Here is a 22,552-nt window from a genome sequence, read left to right as displayed (position 1 = left end):
GCCACAAAATAAACATTTTAGACCATAGCCTTCCTGCAGAGAGGGGTAGGGAAGTCATAGTCTTTCGACTGGAACTAGGATGAAAACAGAAAAAATAGGCAATGTTTGGCCAACATTTTTTCTTTGAGCCTCGCAGAATCCATTATCAGAAGCAGAAGAATATTTCAAAAAAAGAAGAAAGCTGCTACTACAAGAGTGAAGAAAACCAAACTTTTTTTAGATGGTGCAAGCTACCGCAGAAAACACCAGATTAAACCTTCACCATCTGAAGTGAAATTCTACAATAAATTTACCAAGGTCACAACCATCCCGTGAAATAATTACAGAAGCTCCAATTCTGAGCATCAACATTTAAAATATACTCCACGGCTGGTGGCCCTCCATCTTTTCGACACCAAATACATATTTGACCTTCACCATTCGAAGTGAAATTCTACATTTAAATTTACGAACGTAGCAACCATCCCGTCAGGTTCAGAGCTACAGGAGCTCTGATTTTGAGCATCTACATGCTGCACATTAGGTGTTCTTTGCTCTTCCTGATTCCAAACACATCGTATATCTATGTAACTGAAATGAGACGACTGTACTATTGCTGGAATTTAGTTCTCTAATAACAAGCGTAATTTCATTAAAAATTAAATCCAATTAATTTGATTAATTGGTTTTAATTAATTAGAAGTATTAAAATGATAATTAAAGTAACTAATTAACTTATTAAAAATAACTTGGTTTCACAAATTAAGAAAAAGCCTCACAACCATCCCATCGGGTTCAGAGCTACAGAAGATCTAATTTTGAGCATATATATACTGCATTAGACTCCAGTAAAGGAATTTAGTTTTCCAATGACAAGTTTAATTCAAAATAATTAATTAGACCAATTATACCAACTGATCAAATCAATTAAACTGGTTATTTATTAATCATTTAATAAAAAAAACAATTTAATTGCACAAATTAAGAAAAAAGTCACAACCATCCCGTCAGGATCAGAGTCACAGGGGCTCTGATTCGAGCATCTACATACTACACAAGATCTTCCTTTTCCTTTTTTATTCCAAATACATCCTGTTTTTATTACATCCCTTTCCTTTTCCTTTTTAATGACATTACATCCTTTTCCTTTTTTATTTAATGATTTTTTTCCTGTTTTTATTTAATTTAACACAGGAAATGAATTTCCTATTTTTATTTAATTTAAGTGGGACAATAGTAACATTGCTGGAATTTAATTCTACAACATTTAGTTTAATTCAAAAAAGTAATTGAATTAATTTGATTAATTACTTAACTTAATTGATCAATTAATTAAATTAGTTAATAATATGGTACTTGTTAATTATTCAGAACACACCCAAGGAGTGAAGTTAGGCTAATCCTTATGAAATATACCAAAATATGATTAAAATATAATACTTTATTAACAAAATTATGGGAACTACAACAGAAAATTATGGAAAACAGGCCACGCAAAACCCATTATATTAAATACCTAACCTAATTCCTAACCATGTCTATATATAAAATATTAAATCAAGATATACCTACATCGTAGTTTTTCTCACACAAAATAAGCTAATCATAACCGATTGCAGAGAGCATTCATAACCTGTTGCAGTTTGCTTCGTAATTTACCATATTATTCAACACAATTCATATCTTTTTAAACCATTTTCCCAACTCACACCTTGGGCAAAAATAACATTTTGAACAAGAAATGAATATTTCAAAAATTAGCATAAAAGACACAAGTTAAAGCATTCGACTTACAACATTATAGGCAAAATTCGACTTCTTAGGACTTTAAATTTTTTCTAAATGGAACAATTAATATCACCAGCAACAAGCTTAATGCGCCGCTAGCTTTGGTAACCATAGTATCATTATAATTACCAGAAGCGTGAGTTGTTATCCCCGACAAGAATTCTCCCTATACAATAGTCATTCACAAGTTAATAAACCCTCCATGACCTTATATTTGTGCTTGGCAAAGGCAGTGGCAACTAAAGGTTGCTCAGCAGCCTCTAAGGTGGCAACTAAAGGTTGCTCAGCAGCCTCTAAGGTGGCAACTAAAGGTTGCTCAGCAGCCTCTAAGGTGGCAACTAAAGGTTGCTCAGCAGCCTCTAAGGTGGCAACTAAAGGTTGCTCAGCAGCCTCTATGGTAGCAACCAAAGACCTGGCACCTCCGACGCAACTGATCAAAATGTAAATGTTCTTGCGTTTTGAACAGTAGTGTTTTTGGTGATGCAAACAGTTTTGGTGTCAGAACCATGGTCTGCGGCCGATGAGCATAATACCCTTATTTCTCTTATGCTATTTCGGGGTGGCATTCCATTTGTGTTCTTTTTGAGATGAGCACATTTCTCTTGTGCCCTTCTCGCTGACAAACTAAATTATAAATCCACACAGATCAAATTCAAGCTATTATTAAAAACAAGATTTTTTTAATCTTGTGGCAAGAAACTAGTTTATCACTGTTATTAACGTCAAATATGAAGTTCCACTCACAATCTAGATCATCAGAACAACAAATCGGCGCTTTTGGTGTTATGAAAACCTATGAAAATCAAATATAGCATTTCACCCACAATCTATGTCACCAATATATATATATATATATATATATATATATATATATATATATATATATATATATATATAAACCAAGCAGATTTGTGAGTTTATTACCTAGTTGTGAATATGACAATTATACTTGAAAGAAAATTTTGATTTGGGAATGGGATTTTGCCGGATCGTGTGTTGGGTTTACAAATTTTGCTTTTACAAAGCTGAAATTCACTAATCTAATTTTAAAACTTCTTTGTTCATAGCTAATTCTGAATCTTGAGTCAAGAATCTGGTTTTTCAATGTTATGAACGCCAAATATGACGTTCCACTCACAATCTACGTCATCAGAACGACGATCTTGTTTGTCAGTGTTATGAAGGTCAGACATGACTCCATTTATAATCTAGGTCATCAGAACAACGATTTAGTTTGACAGCCTTAAGAACGTTAAATATAACGTTCCATTCACAATCAAGGTCACTGGAACGATGATCTGGTTTTCAGTCTTAAGAACGTCAAATATAACGTCCTATTCACAATCTAGATCATCAAAACGACAAATCTGGGTTTTCAGTATTATAAACGTCAAATATGACGTTCACCCCCAATCTAGATCATTAAAACAACAGAATCGTGAATCCATAATCTAGATTTTGAGCAAGACAACTTTTCAAGAAAGAAAAATTATAATTTGGGATTGTGGATTTCACCGGTTACGAACTTTGCCGTTCTATAGTTGCAATTATAAAACCCAGTTTTAAAAACTTCTTTGCTCCATCTAAATCTCATGTCAAGAATCTGATTTGTCAGCGAATAAGACCTAATATCTCAAGATTTACTCATGAAAAACCCCAAGGTTAAAAAAATTGTCAAGATACTAAATAATGATATACTCAGAAACTTTTTTTTTGGGGGGGGGGGACAATAGAAAAAATTTATTTGATTTGAATTAGAAGTGCCCAAAAATTCAGAAAAATTCAGGATTTCGGGGGGATGGTGAATGGAAATGACAGCCGCCTCTTACCCTTCTTTGTCATAAGTCATTTGTTTCAGCCATTTTTGAATCTCTGGATTATCAACTGAAATATCTGCCTCCTTGAACCTCCTCTCAAACAACTTGGGTGAAACGTGTTTAGCCATGATGTTACCAGTAATGTCTACCTTTGTCACATCAGAGAAATACTGGCGGGCTCTCATAATGGTTTCAGACAACTGAAGCTACAAAAGAAAATATTAAATATTATACAAATATTATTTGTCAGGTTATAATTATAATATTTACTAAATTCATTGATACAATATTGCTTTTTTTGAGGAGTATCATTTTGTTTACAGAGAAATTTGCAACCAAATAAAAGCCGGAGAACCTTTCGGTTCGTCAGGCTAACTCCAACACTTAAATCTATATAAATAAAGAAAAAATAAAAAATAGCCCCCGTCAACGAACTATCAAGTCATCTCAGACATTAATTCACTTATATTAATTCCCGTATATAAGTTTTTATTAATTATTTAACTAAGACCAAAATCAGATAAAATGATAATTATAAAAATCCATCAGATTTCCGCTGTAAATCATTCGGCCAAGCTCACGCCCAATCACAGGAACTTGACTCCAAGAACTTGGGAAGACGTGCCGAGCAGAGAATTGTGACCAGGTCGTACACTCCGTGGCTGCCAAAACACATGTCTTGATAATCCACGTCAATAACTATAGTGACTCACAGTAAGTGACTAAAACAACTGGGACCGGACCGTTTCACTAAGTGGCCACCGAAAATACACGTCTGGATAATCAACATCAATAACTATAGTGACTCCATGCAAGTGACTCACAGTAAGTAACCCCAAGAACTTGGCAAAACCTGCCAGGCAGAAAATTGTGACCGGGTCACATCACTCCATTTCCGCTAAATCACAACAAGTGACTTCAAGATCTCGGAAAGATATACCGAGCAGAAAACTGTGACCAGGTCGTACACTCCGTGGCTGCCAAAACACATGTCTTGATAATCCACGTCAATAACTATAGTGACTCACAGTAAGTGACTAAAACAACTGGGACCGGACCGTTTCACTAAGTGGCCACCGAAAATACACGTCTGGATAATCAACATCAATAACTATAGTGACTCCATGCAAGTGACTCACAGTAAGTAACCCCAAGAACTTGGCAAAACCTGCCAGGCAGAAAATTGTGACCGGGTCACATCACTCCATTTCCGCTGAATCACAACAAGTGACTTCAAGATCTCGGAAAGATATACCGAGCAGAAAACTGTGACCAGGTCGTACACTCCGTGGCTGCCAAAACACATGTCTTGATAATCCACGTCAATAACTATAGTGACTCACAGTAAGTGACTAAAACAACTGGGACCGGACCGTTTCACTAAGTGGCCACCGAAAATACACGTCTGGATAATCAACATCAATAACTATAGTGACTCCATGTAAGGGACTCACAGTAAGTAACCCCAAGAACTTGGCAAAACCTGCCAGGCAGAAAATTGTGACCGGGTCACATCACTCCATTTCCGCTGAATCACAACAAGTGACTTCAAGATCTCGGAAAGATATACCGAGCAGAAAACTGTGACCAGGTCGTACACTCCGTGGCTGCCAAAACACACGTCTTGATAATCCACGTCAATAACTATAGTGACTCACAGTAAGTGACTAAAACAACTGGGACCGGACCGTTTCACTAAGTGGCCGCCGAAAATACACGTCTGGATAACCAACATCAATAACTATAGTGACTCCATGCAAGTGACTCACAGTAAGTAACCCCAAGAACTTGGCAAAACCTGCCAGGCAGAAAATTGTGACCGGGTCACATCACTCCATTTCCGCTGAATCACAACAAGTGACTTCAAGATCTCGGAAAGATATCCCGGGTCACATCACTCCATTTCCGCTGAATCACAACAAGTGACTTCAAGATCTCGGAAAGATATACCGAGCAGAAAACTGTGACCAGGTCGTTCCACTCCGTGGCCGCAAAAATATTTGTCTTGATAATCCAGGTCTATAGCTACAGTGACTCCAATTAAGTGACTCCAAGAAACTTGGCAAAATGACAACTCAAAATTTATAATGGCGACTACTACCACGTTAGTACTATTAAGGAACATTACTCTAGATTTAGAAAAATACCTCTTTATATCCATTAAAAAGAAATTGCCCCCCCCCCCCAAAAAAAAGGAATCGAGGAATACCTCTTCTCAGTAACTTCATTAAAAAAAAAATCCTTAACCCCTTACAACTTTAATAAATTCAAAATTGTTGAGACTAAAGAATTAATGTCAGTATATGTATCAAACTGTCAATCCACGTTCATTTTTTTTTTTGCTATTACGGTGACTTTTTAATATTATGAAAAATAAAAACATAGGTCGAAATAAAAATTGTTTTCAGTAAAGTGAAAATTATGTTGTGGTCCTTAAAAGGCACAGTGGTCTGGAATCACTCAAAAGTGATTCCGCTCACTTTTTGGTAGTTTAGGCTTCGTTTTGAGTTTACACGGTAAATTTTTGTTTTCCCATATAATTTAATTATAAAGAAGGTGAATACAGCAGGTGATGCTTTTGTATCCCCTTTCCAAATATAACAATTGCCCCAGGGACAAATTGGGACAAATTCCATTTTGAGCCCTTAAACGGCAAATTTATTTGTCACCACAGAAATTGTGATCCCCACAAGAAATGGGTTTAAAAAGTGGTTTAAAACAGACTATTTGTTTATAATTCAATGATTCAAAAGTAATACATTCCAAAGGCACTGATTTATAGCAAAAAAATTCCACATAAATTTCATTTTAAAATATTATCCTTAAATGTCAGAAATTTTCCTGGCATCTGTAGAAAATGGCATGTTTTTATGCACGAATTGAAAAATTATTTTTTATAGTTATAATTATATATTATAATTAACTAAATATAGTTAGTTATAAAGTATAGTCAGAATACGAATGGGCTGGATTCACAAGTTTTATTTACCAAGGTTTCTTAGTATTGCTTCCCAAATTCATTTTAATGAGTCAGGTCAATTTGTGAACGTTGTACCTGCCCTGATGCAGCTTTTAAATTTTTGAGAAAGATGGTAACTTTTGAAAATCTAAAGACAATTTAAAATTTTTAATTTTACTTTTTGAGAAAGATGATATCAGATTTGAATTTTTTAGGCATGTTTTTATTTTAGTTCCTATTAATTTATGTTTATTACTTTATTCAGTTTGTATCTACTGCTATTTTTTTCACGCATGTTTTTTTTTTATCTCTTTTAGTTTGCATTAATTAATATCTGTTATTTTTCAGTTTATAGTTATTATTATTTTTGTCAGGTATGTTTTCTTTCTTTTAGTTTAAAATAGTTAGCATTTATTACTTTTTTCAGCTTTTATTTAGTGATATTTTTTCAATTTGTGCCTTAAACATGTAGAATATAAAGTACATCTAGAGATCAAATGTTTTTTTTAGCATTAAATGGTAGATTTTTTAAATATTTTCACTTTTAAAAATCAATTAGACAACAGGTTAAAAAAAAGTCAAATAAGTTTTACTTTTAGAGTATTTTTAAATGCTCAAAAAATATTTTGTGGGAAACTATTTTTTTCAATTAAATTAATTCAAATATTACATAGTTTGTTTTTAATACTTTTTTCTCAATTATTTACAATGTTATTTTTTTTTATTCACAGAGCTCATGTCTCAAGACCCAAGAGAAAAAAAATGTTGTTTATTTATCACTCTTTAAGTGCCTTGTGGAACCATCGTTTTGTCATACGAGAGCTACAGATTGGGTTCAAAGCAAGTGTGGACTGGAGATCGTTTTGTAGTAAAGTACTGGAGCAATGGGTTCGACACTAACTACTCATAGGAGGTGAGGGCGTTGTTTTAAAAAGAGATAGAAGTTTGTTGGTTCGTCGGAAATATAACCAGGGAGGTCTCTCAGACAAATTTGGGTATTTGGAGGAATTGAGAGGGCAAAAAAAAAAAAAAAAAAAAAAATTATAATCACTCTCCTGGCAGATGGTGAGACCCTGATAAGGGACAATTCTGATGCCTCTCATACAGAGATATATGATACCAGTTTCAGCCAGTGGCGGATTCAGGATTTTTTTTGGGGTGGGGGGGGGGGCCCAAATAGGCTGATCCGATAAAGTTGCGTTAGGAGCAAGTTTAATCAACGAAAAATTGCATTAATTAAGTAAATTATACTTCTTCAGACTATGTTAGGGGGCACGCCCCCTCGCCCCCTGGATCCGCCACTGGATTCAACAATAAAGAGTGAAAGCCGGAGAGCCTACTCTGGTCTGTCAGACCTCGGCTATACTCATCACCACATCAATCGTTGGAAAAGTTTTGTTGACCTTGAATATGCAATCATCCATATTCAGTGTGTTGGGAAGCTATGACACTCTTTGAAGAAAAAACCGCAAGAGGTCAGGGGCGAAGAACACGTACCTGAAGCAGTACATTGCTAGATCCCTCTTCCTTGAAACATAGAAGCCTGAACAGTGCCATCACCATTTTCTAATCCAGGCTGCAAAGTTATATCCCTCTGAGTCAGAGCCCTCACCATACCGAGCTATGGAGGCAGAAGCTACCCATGAAAATGATGGACCAAGTGATGATTCAGATGAGGGAGATCTCGAGCTGGCTTCAGTCTCCGAGAATTTGTACTGCATCAGCGAAGTTTCCCTTTTTTATTTAGTTTTTTGGTTTTATAATCTTTTTTATAGTTTGAATAATTTGCTTTAATTTTATCATTTCCTCAACTGAAGCATCATTTAGAAAAAAAAGAGGAATAAATACCAAAAGCTGGGGCCTTCCTAAAGCTGTCATCTTTATAACTGCAAAACCCGTACCATGAGTTGCGCCTGAAACAGCTTCAATACAACGCAAAAAAAAATCTGTCTATCTAAAACACTGTTTAGAAAGAAGAGGAATAAATACCAATAGCTGGGGCCTTCCTAGAGCTGTCATCTTTATAGCTGCAAAACCCGTGCCATGAGTTGCTCCTGAAACAGCTTCAATACAACGCAAAAAAATTTCCATGTTTTTGTCGCATTTGGCTTCGTTTTCGTAGAAGTAAGTTCGGGCAGTTGCTTTATATCGCCTATCACCGAATTCTTCGTGGGCTTGGTACCGAGCATGTTCTATAAAAGAAACAGATTAAAACAGGCATGGGGTTTAAGTTGCTAAAAGGTACAGAGTCCAAAGACTGCTGATCATGTTGCAAATATTTCAACAGAGGTTCTTATCACAGAGTTTCAGATATCGGTATTCCAAAGAACTAAAACCCAAAGAAGTCATACATTTTAAAGAATTACAAAAAATTCGGCAAACACGTTTTTAATTAAAATGAACTAAATATGTGGTTGTGCAGTTTTTGGCAATACATTTATTTTTAATTTTGTGGTTTTCTAGGGTTTCTTTTTTAAGATTTTCTAAAAGTTAGTTTTTCTAAGACGAACAAATAAACTTTGAAATGGGGATAAGTCCACTGATAAGACAGCAAAAACAGATACAAAAGTCTGGTTATTTCGATCACATGTACAGCGATCATCATCAACAGAAATACTTAAGCATTTACAACCGAAGACTTTGGTAGAGAGCTCTGAGAGCTCTCTCAGACACATCTAGTGAATGAATCGTAACTATCTGTGAACCGAAAATATTTATTTGTTCTGTATAAATAGGTTAGTTTTATTGTTGATACTTTAGTATTTTAGTATTAGTTAAATTTTTTCAGCAATCGCTCATCCTCTAAAGGAAAGACTAAAATTCTGAAATGACTAAAAAAATAAATCTAAAACACTTACTTACATCCTTTCTAAAAGCGTTTAATTTATTTTACTATACCATCAGAGAGGAGAAGCTGGGTATCTTCTACCTAGCGAAGTACTTCCAAAAAGTAAACTTAGTTTCGGGACCTTAGCCCAATTGTTTATAAGATAATTAGTTTAGCATAGTTTTAGTATTAGACTCACCTGTTTCTTTTCCTATAGCGTTAATTTCTGAATCAGCAGATGAGGTACAGGACCTGAAAGGAAATTAAAGGATAAAAGAAAGTGCAGGAAAGTGTAAAGGATAATCCACAACTTTAGATGACAAAATGAGATACATGCACAAGAAAGGCAGACAAAAGAGGGGGAAATGACCCCCTCTCGTTTAACCTCATTTTCTGACACCCATCTCATTTTCTAATGTTTCTCAACGATATGTTTAAAAGACGAATAAAACCCTAAATTCTGTGTTTGCGTCTGGGGAAAGAGTTTCATCAACTTATGACAGGCACACCTCGTCAGAAAATAATAAAAATTAGCCATTCTTTTTTTCTGTCAAATGTGTATTCTCTTTTAAATTATCACTTTTCCAAATATGTTTGCCATGTGTAAGAATGAATATTGCCAATTTATGAAAGTCAATCCAAACTAGCTTTCAAAACCATGTTTCGGCAGATATTCGCTAGAAATCCAAGGCTAACGTCTACACTGGTACCAGAGAGTACCATGTTACGAGACTGTTGTATTTTTATTCTTGCACTGTTGACAAGAGTAATCTGACTAAAACTATACAACATTCCTAGTTAGGAGCTGGTAAAAAAAAAAAAATCGATCTTTCCTCAAATTTGTTGTTCTGCTGGTGCAAATTTTCATCTTTTTTCTATGTTTTGTTTTTCTGTTTAAGCTCCGTTCTTTTCAAGTTTTTGATCTCAATAAAACACATAAAATAGATAAAGCCAAAACTGCTTCTTACGTCAAATAAAGAAGAAGAAAAAAAAAAAACTGGAACAGGATGTTTGGGGGTTGTAGAGAGCACTATTTGTGAGACGCATACAGATTAGCTTAATTTTATACGGATAATTTTTGTGATAGGTATAAGTTTTGACGGAACAAGGCACTCAAAATAATTTGCTACCTCGCCAATCAAACAATATAGGATTACATGTTATCATTAATTAATATTTTGTTGTCAATTGTAATATGAGTATGTGTGGGATATGTGGCCCCGTTTGCGATTGAGTTTACAATATGAGAATCCGTAATTCCCTCCTTTGCTGGTTTCAGCCATGTTTCCGGCAATGAGAGAAACCCCCGGGTTTCTCTCATTGCCCCCCCCCCCGCGGGGGGGGCAATGAGAGAAAAGAACCATAATTAAAATTTGATTAAAAAGTGCTCCGAAAATCCAAAAATTGTAGAATTTTTCGTGGGAGGGGGTCTAAGGCAACCTTTGGGTACGTCCATGCCTAGTTTATATCATTCTGACACAACAATCAATTAGTGAGCAATTTCTAATGTAGACTTGACTAAGTTTTTATTAATCTTAAAAAAAATTACAAAAATGACAACTAAATTTTTCAGAATTACGCATAGATTGAGTTTTGAGACAAGATAGGGCTAGTATTTATTTTAAAAACTCAATTGATAGCTCTTAGCCAAAACCAATAGGGAACCTGGATTTTCGGCAAACTATTGACTCCCAGACCCTGCAATTACGTTAAGAAGGTTCAACATAAAATGGAATACAACATACAATGCTCATAATATATATATATATATATATATATATATTATATATATATATATATATATATATATATATATATATATATATATATATATATATATATATATATATATATATATATATATATATATATATATATATATATTTGAAATCAGCATAAAAATCTGGTTCTTTTGATGCATCTATTGGTATCAAAATTATTTTTTTTTATAGTTTCGGTTACTATTGAGCCGGGTCGCTCCTTACTTACAGTTCGTTACCACGAACTGTTTGATCTAGGGTCATAATGAGAAAAAAGTTGCGTTGGCTATGACATTGTTTGCTGATAAAGAAAGATTCTCAAAGATCGACCTTTTCGGCCATCCATTTAGAGCCAAACGAAAAGGAGGTCGTCCCCAACTGGAGTGCAAAGAGGCCGTAAGAAAGGATTTAAAGAAAATTAAAACTTCTTGAGAAGGAGTAAAGAGGAAGGATTTAAATAGATTAGGATAGAGAAAGTGTGTGCAGTTGTGTCGGCCTCGGGCGGCTTAGTGCTGTACATAGCCTATATATATATATATATATATATATATATATATATATATATATATATATATATATATATATATATATTTATTTTATATAAAAAAAATATTAAAATAATATCGATATAAACTTTAAGAACTTCGATATAAAAAAAAAGTATTAAGATACTTAGTAATACTCGCTTGATTTTTATTCAAATAGATCTACAATATTTATTAACCCCGATAAATAGTTCGCATAGTCACTATTTACTCAAATCTCAGGAAAAAAAGTTCGTAGTCACTGTTTACTCAAATCTCAGAAAAAAATTGATTTCACAAGTTCTAGGAATTTTGTCTCTCTCAGTCGTAAGATAAAGAGATTAAACACAAAATTAAAAAAACGTCCTGACAACCAAAAGCGTTATTGCGTTCACATATGAACTTTTTTTATGTAAAAATAGTCGTAATCAGGGTATTTGCACACCTTAACCAAATAAAATATTCTTTGCCCAAAACCGATAGTGCAGACGCACGTGGAAAAAGACACAGTTTTCCAAATGATCATGATACAATTTTCACATTCAATCTTATATATTTTTCTAGTGATTACGAACGCACTGATATTTTTCTAAAGATTTACACACCCGTGAATTGGTTCCTCCAAGTGGCTCTGGACCCTTAAGAATACCGGAAGGGTTACACAAAACAAAACTGAAAGATTGACCTGAATATGGCGCACCTGCTGGCATATTGTTTCACGGGAGGGGAAAAATTTTTTTTTTTTGGGGGGGGAGAGGAACAAAAAAGTTTTATTTTGAAAAAAGTTCCTAGAAATTCAGTAAAATTTAGGATTTTGGAAAGCCTAGGCCCCAAGCCCACCCCCTCCCCACCTCCCTGAGTAAATCCCTGACCCGAAAGATGTCTTTGCGTGGAACGCACCAATAAAAAACCTGGTTCTTCAAGCCAAAAAAGTATGTACTATAACATAAAACGAAATAGACCATGGTTGCAGCGGCAGCTGCAACCTATTAAAGAGCGAACAGCAGACCATAGTAACCAAAAGTTAAAGAAACGCGCTTAGAAAAAAAAAAAAATGCCTGGTGAAAAAAATTGCCACCTGGCACTGAATCAAGAATGGTAACTATTGTTTCGGCTCCTCTTTAAAGTAAAAGTTTAATGCGAAAAAATATTTATGGCAATTTCGAAAAAAAAAACTTTTTTTTTGGCAATTTATTGAAATTTCGAAAAAATTGTCATCTGGCACTGAATCAAGAATGGTAACTATTGTTTCGGCTCCTCTTTAAAGTAAAAGTTTACTGCGAAAAGATATTTATGGCAATTTCGAAAAAAAAAACTTTTTTTTTGGCAATTTATGGCAATTTCGAAAAAATTGTCATCTGGCACTGAATCAAGAATGGTAACTATTGTTTCGGCTCCTCTTTAAAGTAAAAGTTTACTGCGAAAAGATATTTATGGCAATTTCGAAAAAAAACCTGAAACCCCTAAAAAATTTCGTCAGATCAAAATGAAAATTGTACCATTGGAATCAGCATACTCGAAGACCTAATACAGGGAAGTCTTGAACAACAAGGACAATTACCTTTTTGCATGGGCAGCACTGATCGGTCTCTCGATTTTTTTTTTTGATTTTTTTTACCAGGGCTAGCGGTTTACCAGAACATCATAGAGAGATGTTAATGGCTCATTCAATAGCTATTTCTCACAATTACGGGCTTCTTTTTTTTATAAATTCTACCATCTACAAGGTCCATATGGCATAAAAGTGGCACTTTCTGTGCCATTTCTAAAGGGGTGGGGCTAGCGGAATACAAAAACATCGTAGACAAATGTTTAATAGCTCATATAAAAGCTATTTCTCATATTTACATTTTGCCTATAAATCCACCATCTGCAAGTGCCAAATGGCACTATTCGTACCATGTCTCAAGTGGAAAAGCTGGGGCTAGGGGCAGCCAGAACTTCTTAGAGTGATGTTTAATGGCTCATTTAAAAGCTAGTGATCATATCTACGTGTTTTTTTTTTATCAGTTCTACCATCCGTAAGTGCCATATAGTACTAAAAACGGCACTTTGGTGCCACTTCTTAAGTGGAAAAGCTTGGAAGCATAAAACGGTACCATTGTAATAGTTATGATCCAAAACCCTTAACTGGAGATTTACAAGAGCCTCTACCGTATAATCCCCCTCCCAGCCCCCTTAATGAGTCTCATTAATCCGTTGGGAGAATTCACGATGAACTCTTTAACACGGTCAGCCGACGTTCAGGCTCGCAAAATGATTCTAAAATATCGAATGTTCTTAAGAGGAAGAAATTCATAGAATAACAAATAATTGAATCTCAAAATTCCAAGTGACTATTCCTTGACGTACCACCCTTCCCTTCCTCCTATTCGTAAAAGTTCAACTTCGCCGAATATAGTTTAACGCCCTCACTCTTTACAATAGAAGCTTTTATTAGCTCAAGGTTTCTAATAGCCAATTACAAATGTATTTGCTGAATAAGGTCCAATAACTATGCTTTCGGTGATGATATAACTCTCCATAGTCTTTGGGAAAAGGGCTGTAATTTGCACAGTTATGGTCCTACAAGAACAAATAGACTGAATTCGATCATCAGCCGCCGTAGTTCCATTACTAGCGCGTTAGACTTTGAATCAGAATGGCAAGGGTTCAGTTTCTTAATCAGGCATTTTTATTTCAATCATGGTTTTGTACCTTGTATATGATTATTTTTCGGCTAATTCACAATTCTCGTTATTTTTTGTGATTTGTGAAATGTTCCATATACTATTTTTGGAACAAACTATGCCCCAGACCCCAACCCCTTGCCACTTAGGAGTTGGAGAAGGGTAGGCACATGGTTCTGGAACCATTCAAAGTTGCATCTTCAAAGAAGGATTACTTATTGTTATATTTATTTATTCATATTTTTCCCTTTTTTTACTATTTAATATACAGAATAAAACTATTTGTTATGTGTATAGAGAAATCATAGCAATAATAATCTATTAGTATTTTTTTTCTGTGATGTTTTTTTCTTGTCGTCAGGTTACTTTCCAACTTTTTCTTGTTTATTGCTATTCCACACCTGAATGTCTAATATTTTTTGTTGTTTATCAGGGGGGGGGGGGACGGATGAGTAAGATATATAGTGAAATAAGCTAGAAACCTACATTTTGCTTAGGTTTTGAAAACCTTAAAATTCTTCTTTAGAAAAATAGTTACTCCATCCTAACTGTCGAGGTTGCCCACATTCAAAAAGCGGATTTCTCGGCATTATTTGAAAAACAGTCAGAAATTTAAGTTTATTTTCAGCTGAAAGCAAGGAGCGACATTAAAACTTAAAACAAACAGAAATTATTCCGCATATGAGGGTGCCGCCCCCCCTCGAAAAAAAAACTAAAAAGATAATTGCAGTGTTGCTGCTGCCTTAAATTAAAAACGGGCAAACATAAACCTAAAAAAAACAAAGTTTTGTGAGGGAAGTAAAGAGCGAAGTTTAAACTTAAAACAAACAAAAATTATTGCTTCACAATCTAGCATATATCAATAAAACTAGCACAAATAAACCAAATAATCATATTTCCCCATGTTGTAAGATTATAGAAAACTAGCGCTTTACTGAAAACACAAAACAATATAGAAGTTTTGGGACAGCAAAAACACTGTTTACAGATAATATAATTTATATTTATTATTTATATACATCATATATTATATATACATTATATTTATATACATATATACACATTGTATAATTTATATCTATTATTTATATACAGTGAGCAAAAGCAAACCGATTAAGGACACTTTTTACAGTATAAAAATAAAGCATTTTAGGATTGTTGCTTAATTTTTCTTTTCGTTTAATTTGGTAACACTTCTGCACAAAATTCAATTCAATGATTGGCTCTCGTTTTGGTTCTGAAAAGGGCGTGTCATGATTAGTTTGTAGACAAATTCAAAGGGAAAACCATCTTGACAGTATTGGGACTATAGACTAGCTTTAAAACTTTTATCATAACTTGGAATTTTTCAGTTGTATAGGGAGAAATTACCGGACTTCCAGAGTTCATATTATGGTTTATTTGATCTTCATTTTGAGTAATACTAAACTGTATTTCTTACAATTTATGATTATTTACTACTTACTATTGGTATTATATAGCTGACGAGACCAAAATGTTACATGATAAATCAATCCAATATTGCTGCATTCTGTTCAGTGTCTATGCAGCATTCCGTTATTAAAAAAGTATTTATTTTTATGCTTATGTTTTCAAGATAAATTTAATTGTATACTGAGTTACTGATATCACAGCTGGTGTAAGACTATGAAAAGCTTTACAGATTAGTTTGTTGTTGTCAGGCTACGTACTCACTTTTAACTAATAAATCAGCATTCTTGTTTTTTATACTTGGTTTCTGTATTTTCAGTAAAGCGCTAGTTTTCTCTAATCCTACAAACATAGGGAAATATAATTAGTTGGTTTATTTGTACTAATGTTATTGATACATGTTAGATTGTGAAGCAATAATTTTTGTTCGTTTTAAGTTTCAAATTCGCTCTTTACTTCCCTAAAAAAACTGTTTTTTTTAGGTTAATATTATATAAGGTTGCCAATGATCATTCTGATGACAAGTCTTACTCTACGAATTGTTTCTATTTTCAAAGAGCGTTTTCAAAGAAGAAAAAAAAAGAAAGAAAGAAGGCATTTTTAACATGAAAAAAATATCATAAACCAAATACGGTTTCTATGTCTAAGGTGAATTCCGTAGTCAATTCAACCCACACACTACTTTTTCAAGCTTAGCGACGTCAGCGTAACGACGAATCACCCCTGGTTTTTGCGTTTATCTTTTTAACAGATAATAGGCTAATCCTCTCCAAAGAGTTCAAAGGTGACCTAGTTATTTTCTTCTTGGAGACCGATCCACGTGGCAAATCATCACCGATAGAAGAGAAAAACTAAGCTTCTTGAGAACCACACTATTGGAAAATGAACTAGGCCAATTTATCGGAAAATGTTAGTTCAGGGTAGCAAATTGGTAACATACGAGGGCGTATCTAGAATTTTTGCTCGGGAGTGGGAAGAGGGGAGGGTAAAAAACTTTAAAACGCATCAAAAATTTGTTTATATGCATTTTTCGTTACGTTTTTACGAGTCGGACAAAAATTAGGGGAAGGGCTCAAACCCCGTAGCCACCCTGCTGGATACGGTCGTGGTGAACTAGGCCAATTTAACCGGGAATGTTAGTTCAGGGTAGCAAATTGGTAACATACGAGGGCATATCTATGATTTTTGCTCGGAAGTGGGGGGGGGGAACTTTAAAACGTATCCAAAATTTGTTTATATGCATTTTTTGTTACGTTTTTACGAGTCGGACAAAAGTTGGGAGAGGGCCTCAAACCCCGTAGCCCCCCTGGATACGGTCGTGGTGACATAACACCTTTTAAAACACTGAAGCCAATACTATTATTAGAATTTGATAGAAATTAGCAAAAAAAGAAGAAAATCTCAAATTTTAAAATTCACAACCACAAAGAAAACAACTAAAAATTTTTCGGGGGTGTTAGAACTAAATTTATTTTGTAAATTGGCATTCTAAAGGTCCCTCGCCTACTTAGTAGGTTAATCCCTCAAGACAATTTCTTAAAAATGATTTTAATTTTAAATAATAAAGCCACACAGATAAATCGTAAGAGTTCACTTGCACAAATAAAAAAAAAACATTAAAATAATGGTAAAAAAAAATATGGACATTTTAGTAAAAAAAGCTAAACACCAGATTAGCAGAGATGGAAAAGAGACAATTATAGATAACAGAAATGACGGATTTTAACATTGTTTAAAAAAATATCCGTATAAAATTTTTTGCGACAATTCAGCTAAAAATACAAATAGAGTTGTACGCAGGAGAAGAGGGTCTTTGATCTCCTAATGTTTACTGAATTTCTCAGCACTTCTCGTTCCAATCATTAACTATTTTTTTTATTGCTACCCCCGCCCCCCTGGAGAAAAAATGGGTAGGATTTGCGTTACAAAGTTATTGCTTAGATTTTTTTTTTATTTTATTTGGATCTATTTCGCGTTTTTATTTGTTATATTTTGATTTAATTTATATTTAGAATTTGAAAAAAGAAAAACTAAGAACCTTAAGAGCATAAATGCTGGAAAATAAACTGGGTCAATTGATCCAGCAATTTTGCCAGTTCATGGTAACAGGATATAAATTTTGGCTTCACAAAATTTGTGATATAACATCTTTTGAAATGCTGCAATCAAAAGCACTATTGGGACTACATAATTGGGACATACAAAAAGTAGGAACATAATTATAATTTATTTAGCGGGGCCGTTGAATATAAGAAACGAGCACTTTTGGCAAAAAGCACGAAAATTGGTGGAAATATAGATTAAAGCACGGGGAATCTAATGGTGACGGGAAGCACGTGAAGCTGGCACTCTAAAGCATCTTTACGAGCGCTAAAAAAATGGGCAAGTTTACCAGAATCTCCACAGAAGCATCAAAACCTCTGAAGAAAGTTTTAAGAAACTCCGGAAAAAGTGGCAATGTAGTACAAAGTTGGGGAACCCAATAATAACAGGTAAAAAGTCGGGCGCTCGCTTTATAGCACCTTTGCAATCGCTGAAAAGAGCGCTAAAAGCGCGAAACTTGTCTGCTTGTTACAGAAAGTTCAGATTTGGTAGAAACACGGTTTGAAACCCCGTGAGTCAAGTAGTGTTGAAAAGAAACTGAATCTATCGTAGGCAGCGCGCTAGCGCTGCCTAAGTAAAGAACGATGTGGCCACAATGTGTTTTTTTCTTTCTTCGACAGGCACTTCGTATCGAAGGAGTTGTCGTAGAAACTTCGAAAAGGGTTCATTCGATTGGAAATTGGGATGGCTAGTGCCCTTTATAATAGTCGAAAGCGATTGGAGGGCAACTAGTCCCCTCCCCACGCCAATCATTCCCCCGAACACATCCAATCAAAATTTCGAGATAGCCATTTTGTTCAGCGCAGTTGATTTCCACATAGAAAATATCTTTTTGAGGAGGACACTCCTCCACAACGCTCGGGGCAAGGGTATTAGGTTATGCCCTGAGGGCATATAAGAACAATGTATTATTGTACTATGTACTATGTATTTTTTTTTTCCTTTAGAGCAGGGCACATCATATGGAAGGGGTCGTTGTAGAAACTTCAAAAGGGACTTATTCGATTGGAAATAGAGAGTTCAAGTGCTCTTTTTTATAGTCGAAAGTAATTGGAAGGCGACTAACACCCACCCCTCTCACGCCCATCATTTCCCAAAACATATCCATTCAAAATTGTGAGATAGCCATTTTGTTCACCGTAGTTGATTTCTAGATAGAAATTATGTTTTTGAGGAGAACCCTCCCCCGCTGCCTTCAATGAAAGGGTTTTAAGTTATGCCTTGGGGGCATATAAAGTTTTTATAGAAGGCGTTGTCGTGAAACTTCAAAACAGGCTCATTCGACTGGAAATGCAAAAGGCTAGTGCCCTTTTTAATAGTCGATAAGTGATTGAAGGGCAACTAGCCCCCCCCCCTAACCCACGCCCATCATTCCCCCAAACACATCCAATCAAAATTTTCAGATAACCATTTTGTTCAGCGTAGTTGATTTCCAGATAGAAAATATTGAGGAGGACACTCCCCAAAACCCTCAGAGCAAGGGCTTTAAGTTATGCCCTGGGGCATATAAGGTTGTTATAGAAGGCGTTGTCGTAGAAACTTCAAAAAAGGTTCATTCTATTGGAAATTCAAAGGGCTAGTGCCCTTTTTAATAGTCGAAAGTGATTGGAGGGCAACGAGCCCTCTCTCCCCCCATGCCCGTCATTTCCCCAAACACATCCAATCAAAATTTAGAGATAGCCATATTGTTCAGCGTAGTTGATTTCCAGATAAAAAATACTTTTTTTAGGGGGACCCTCCCCCACAACCCTTGGGGCAAGAGTTTTAAGTTATGCCCTGAGGGCATATATGAACGATGTTGGCACAATTTACTATTTATTATTTTTTTTTCCTTTAGAGCTGGGTACTTCATATGGAAGAAATCGTTGTGAAAACTTCAAAAGGGACTCATTCGATTGAAAATTAAGAGTTCTAGTGCCCTTTTTAATAGTCGAAAGTGATTGAAAGGCAACTAGCCCCCCCCCCCCTCCCACGACCTTCATTCCCCCAAACACATCCAATCAAAATTTTGAGATAGTCATTTTGTTCAGCGTAGTTGATTTTCAGATAGAAAATATGTTTCTGAGGAGGATACACCCCTACAGCCCTCAGGGCAAGGGTATTAAGTTATGCCCTGGGAGCATATAAGAACGATGTTGGCACAATAAATTATTTATTAATTTTTTCCTTTAGAGCAGGGTACTTCGTATCGAAGAATTTGTCGTAGAAACTTCGAAAAGCGCTCATACAATTGGAAATTGGAGTGGCTTGTGCCCTTTTTAATAGTCGAAAGTGATTGGAAGGCGACTAACACCCCTCTCACGCCCACCATTTCCCCAAACACATCCAATCCAAATTTTGAGATAGCCATGTTGTTTAACGTAGTTGAAAGTTCTGGAAATTTGAAATTAGAGGATGACAACCACCCTAACAGACCTTAGGGTAAGGGTTGTAATTTATGCCCTGGGGGCATATAAGGTGTTTCTAGAAAGTGTTGTCGTTTCCAAAAGGGCTCATTCGATTGGAAATCGAAAGGCCTAGTGCCCTTTTTAATAGTCAAAAGTGATTGGAAGGCTTGACATTTTTATAGTAAAGATCAAAGTGGGTTTAATGTATTACTTTCTGTTGTTGTTGTTGTTTAGACCAGGGCACTTCGTATCGAAGGAGTTATCGTGGGAACTTGGAAAAGGGCTCATTCGATTGAAAATAGAAAGGGCTGATGCCCTTTTTAATAGCCGAAAGTGATATGACGGTAACTAATCCCCCTTCCACTCCCACCCTCCCACGCCTACCCTTCCACGCCAACCCTCCCATTTCTGCTCTTAAAATTTAACCAAATCAAAATAGTGTAAGTGTATCCAAGCTATCAAAGAAAGCAAACAGATTTTTTTTCGAATGGTATCAAGTTTTCCATTTCAGTCAGCTAGAGGATGTATGAAACTAAATTAAACAGTACTATTTGTGTCAAGATTGTTAAAAGGGTGTATGTTGTTAAAAACTGCTGAAAATTTTTCTCCAGCATACAAATAGCAGGGCAAACTATCATGTTTTAAAAAACGAAAAGATTTAAAGCATTATTTTCTTTTCCCTGAAAAGACTATGTCAATGTAAAACGAACAGAAACTTATAACTTTTAACAGAAAGTTTATAACTTTAATAAATAAAATAATTTTAAAATTTTCATTACTAAATATCAGTATATGTATATTAAACTGACAATGCACATTCATTTGTATTTTGTTCAGTGAAGTGCAAATTTCGCTCTGGCCTTTGGTAGGCTCAGGGGCTTTGCACCCAACTTGTGTTAATTTCTGTTCGTTTTGAGTTTGACTCAATTATTAATTTAAATTTCTTTTTGTTTTGGATTGCATATATTTATCGATGGTGATTTTCGACAGTTTCATGCTTCATAGATTATTTTATACGATTTTTGCTCATTTTTGGTTTAATGGAGTTCTTTACTTTCCTTTGAAAAAATTATTTTGTGGAAAAGGTTTTTTAAATTAATCTATAAGTCAGAATCCGGTCCTGGCATGTCTTAATGCCCGCTTCAAGCGCGAAAATAGAAAAATTTACAAAACATTAGTTTCTTAAAACAAGCGATAATTCGAAATGACATCGAACATGCAATACGAAGCGCGATTTAGAGCATCAAGCAGATCCCACGACGCTTAATGACACAAAAAGAATGAAGGATTTCGGACACACATAGAGACCTACGTGGCTCTTTTTCGGAGATGCGCCATCAACAAAGCCATTTCCGTTTGCTACTTTAGCTAACTTGTCTTGATTGTCATTGTTATTGGAAAATGGAATACAAAATAAGGCAATAATTATCACATACTATGGCACTTCACTGAGATATCAGATCACATGTTGAAGAACCGAGATTCTAAGGTAGGCTTAAGCCTTAAAAGGGACATCAAAATATATAATACATAAAAATTCATTACACTTGGCAGGACCGTTGGTAAGAACATAACTCGGTGCACTCGAATGAGCTGCTTTTGCAGTTTCAGTGTCCAGAGCATTGCTTTTTACAACTGCATCGTAGAAGCTCTCGACAGGCGACAGAAGCTTGGGACAGGGTGGACCATCGGGAAGCCCAAAGCCCGGTGCTAGTCTTTTTCCATCCGTTATTGTTGGGGTTCTTTTAGGGAATAGTGGCAAGATGAGAACTGAACCATACCTGGGCTTGAATGTAAGCGTACCGAATATGCTGGTTTAGCGCATCCTGGGTTGGCGGAAATCTGTCCATGGATGATCCTTTTTTTGTGAAGATACTTCCTCAACTTGTTTACCGACTCTTTCCCACTGGATCTGTCATATGCAAACACAATAAACTTTACGATATGTGCAAAGTCGTTTTCAGTGAGCTCTTGAAGAGGAGAAGACAGGCGGTTGAAGACCGGTGTTATGGCACTATGTGTCTCCTATGCTTTCTAAAACCCCCCTTTGCCATACCACAGGAATAAGGACAGTATAGCAGCCACTTAGAGCATGAAAAAAAAAAAAAAAAATCAGTGACTGGACCTTTTTTTCACCAAGTACAGTTGCTATGTCTTGAACAGGAATGTAGCGGAAACTCTTCCTTTGGTCGTAGGCTACATACAGTTGACCAACCCCAATAAGAAAGTACTTTGCGATGAGCAGAACAACTACATCTGAATCAACCGTTCTGACAGTGATGACTTTCATGTTGCAGCACGCTTGATG

The 22,552-nt window shown here is 35.3% G+C and overlaps 1 protein-coding gene across 1 annotated transcript in view; it reads right to left on the bottom strand.

Annotated features, from left to right (window-relative positions):
• The window catches only part of slgA (proline dehydrogenase slgA), a 108,102-nt gene that overhangs the window by 34,635 nt on the left and 50,915 nt on the right, over nt 1-22,552 (bottom strand). The window contains exons 3-5 of the mRNA XM_089086695.1: nt 9,570-9,622; nt 8,533-8,735; nt 3,597-3,790 (exon numbers count right to left, since the gene is read on the bottom strand). Of these exons, the coding sequence (XP_088942821.1) occupies nt 3,597-3,790; nt 8,533-8,735; nt 9,570-9,622 (450 nt within the window). The remainder of the gene's footprint in view (nt 1-3,596; nt 3,791-8,532; nt 8,736-9,569; nt 9,623-22,552) is intronic.

The sequence above is a fragment of the Artemia sp. Qi Xiang Cuo genome, chromosome 3 (assembly GCF_049724085.1).
Source record: "Artemia sp. Qi Xiang Cuo chromosome 3, ASM4972408v1, whole genome shotgun sequence".
NCBI lineage: Eukaryota > Metazoa > Arthropoda > Branchiopoda > Anostraca > Artemiidae > Artemia > Artemia sp. Qi Xiang Cuo.
The sequence above is the reverse complement of the archived record's forward strand: the minus strand, read 5'-3'. Positions and strand labels throughout refer to the sequence as shown.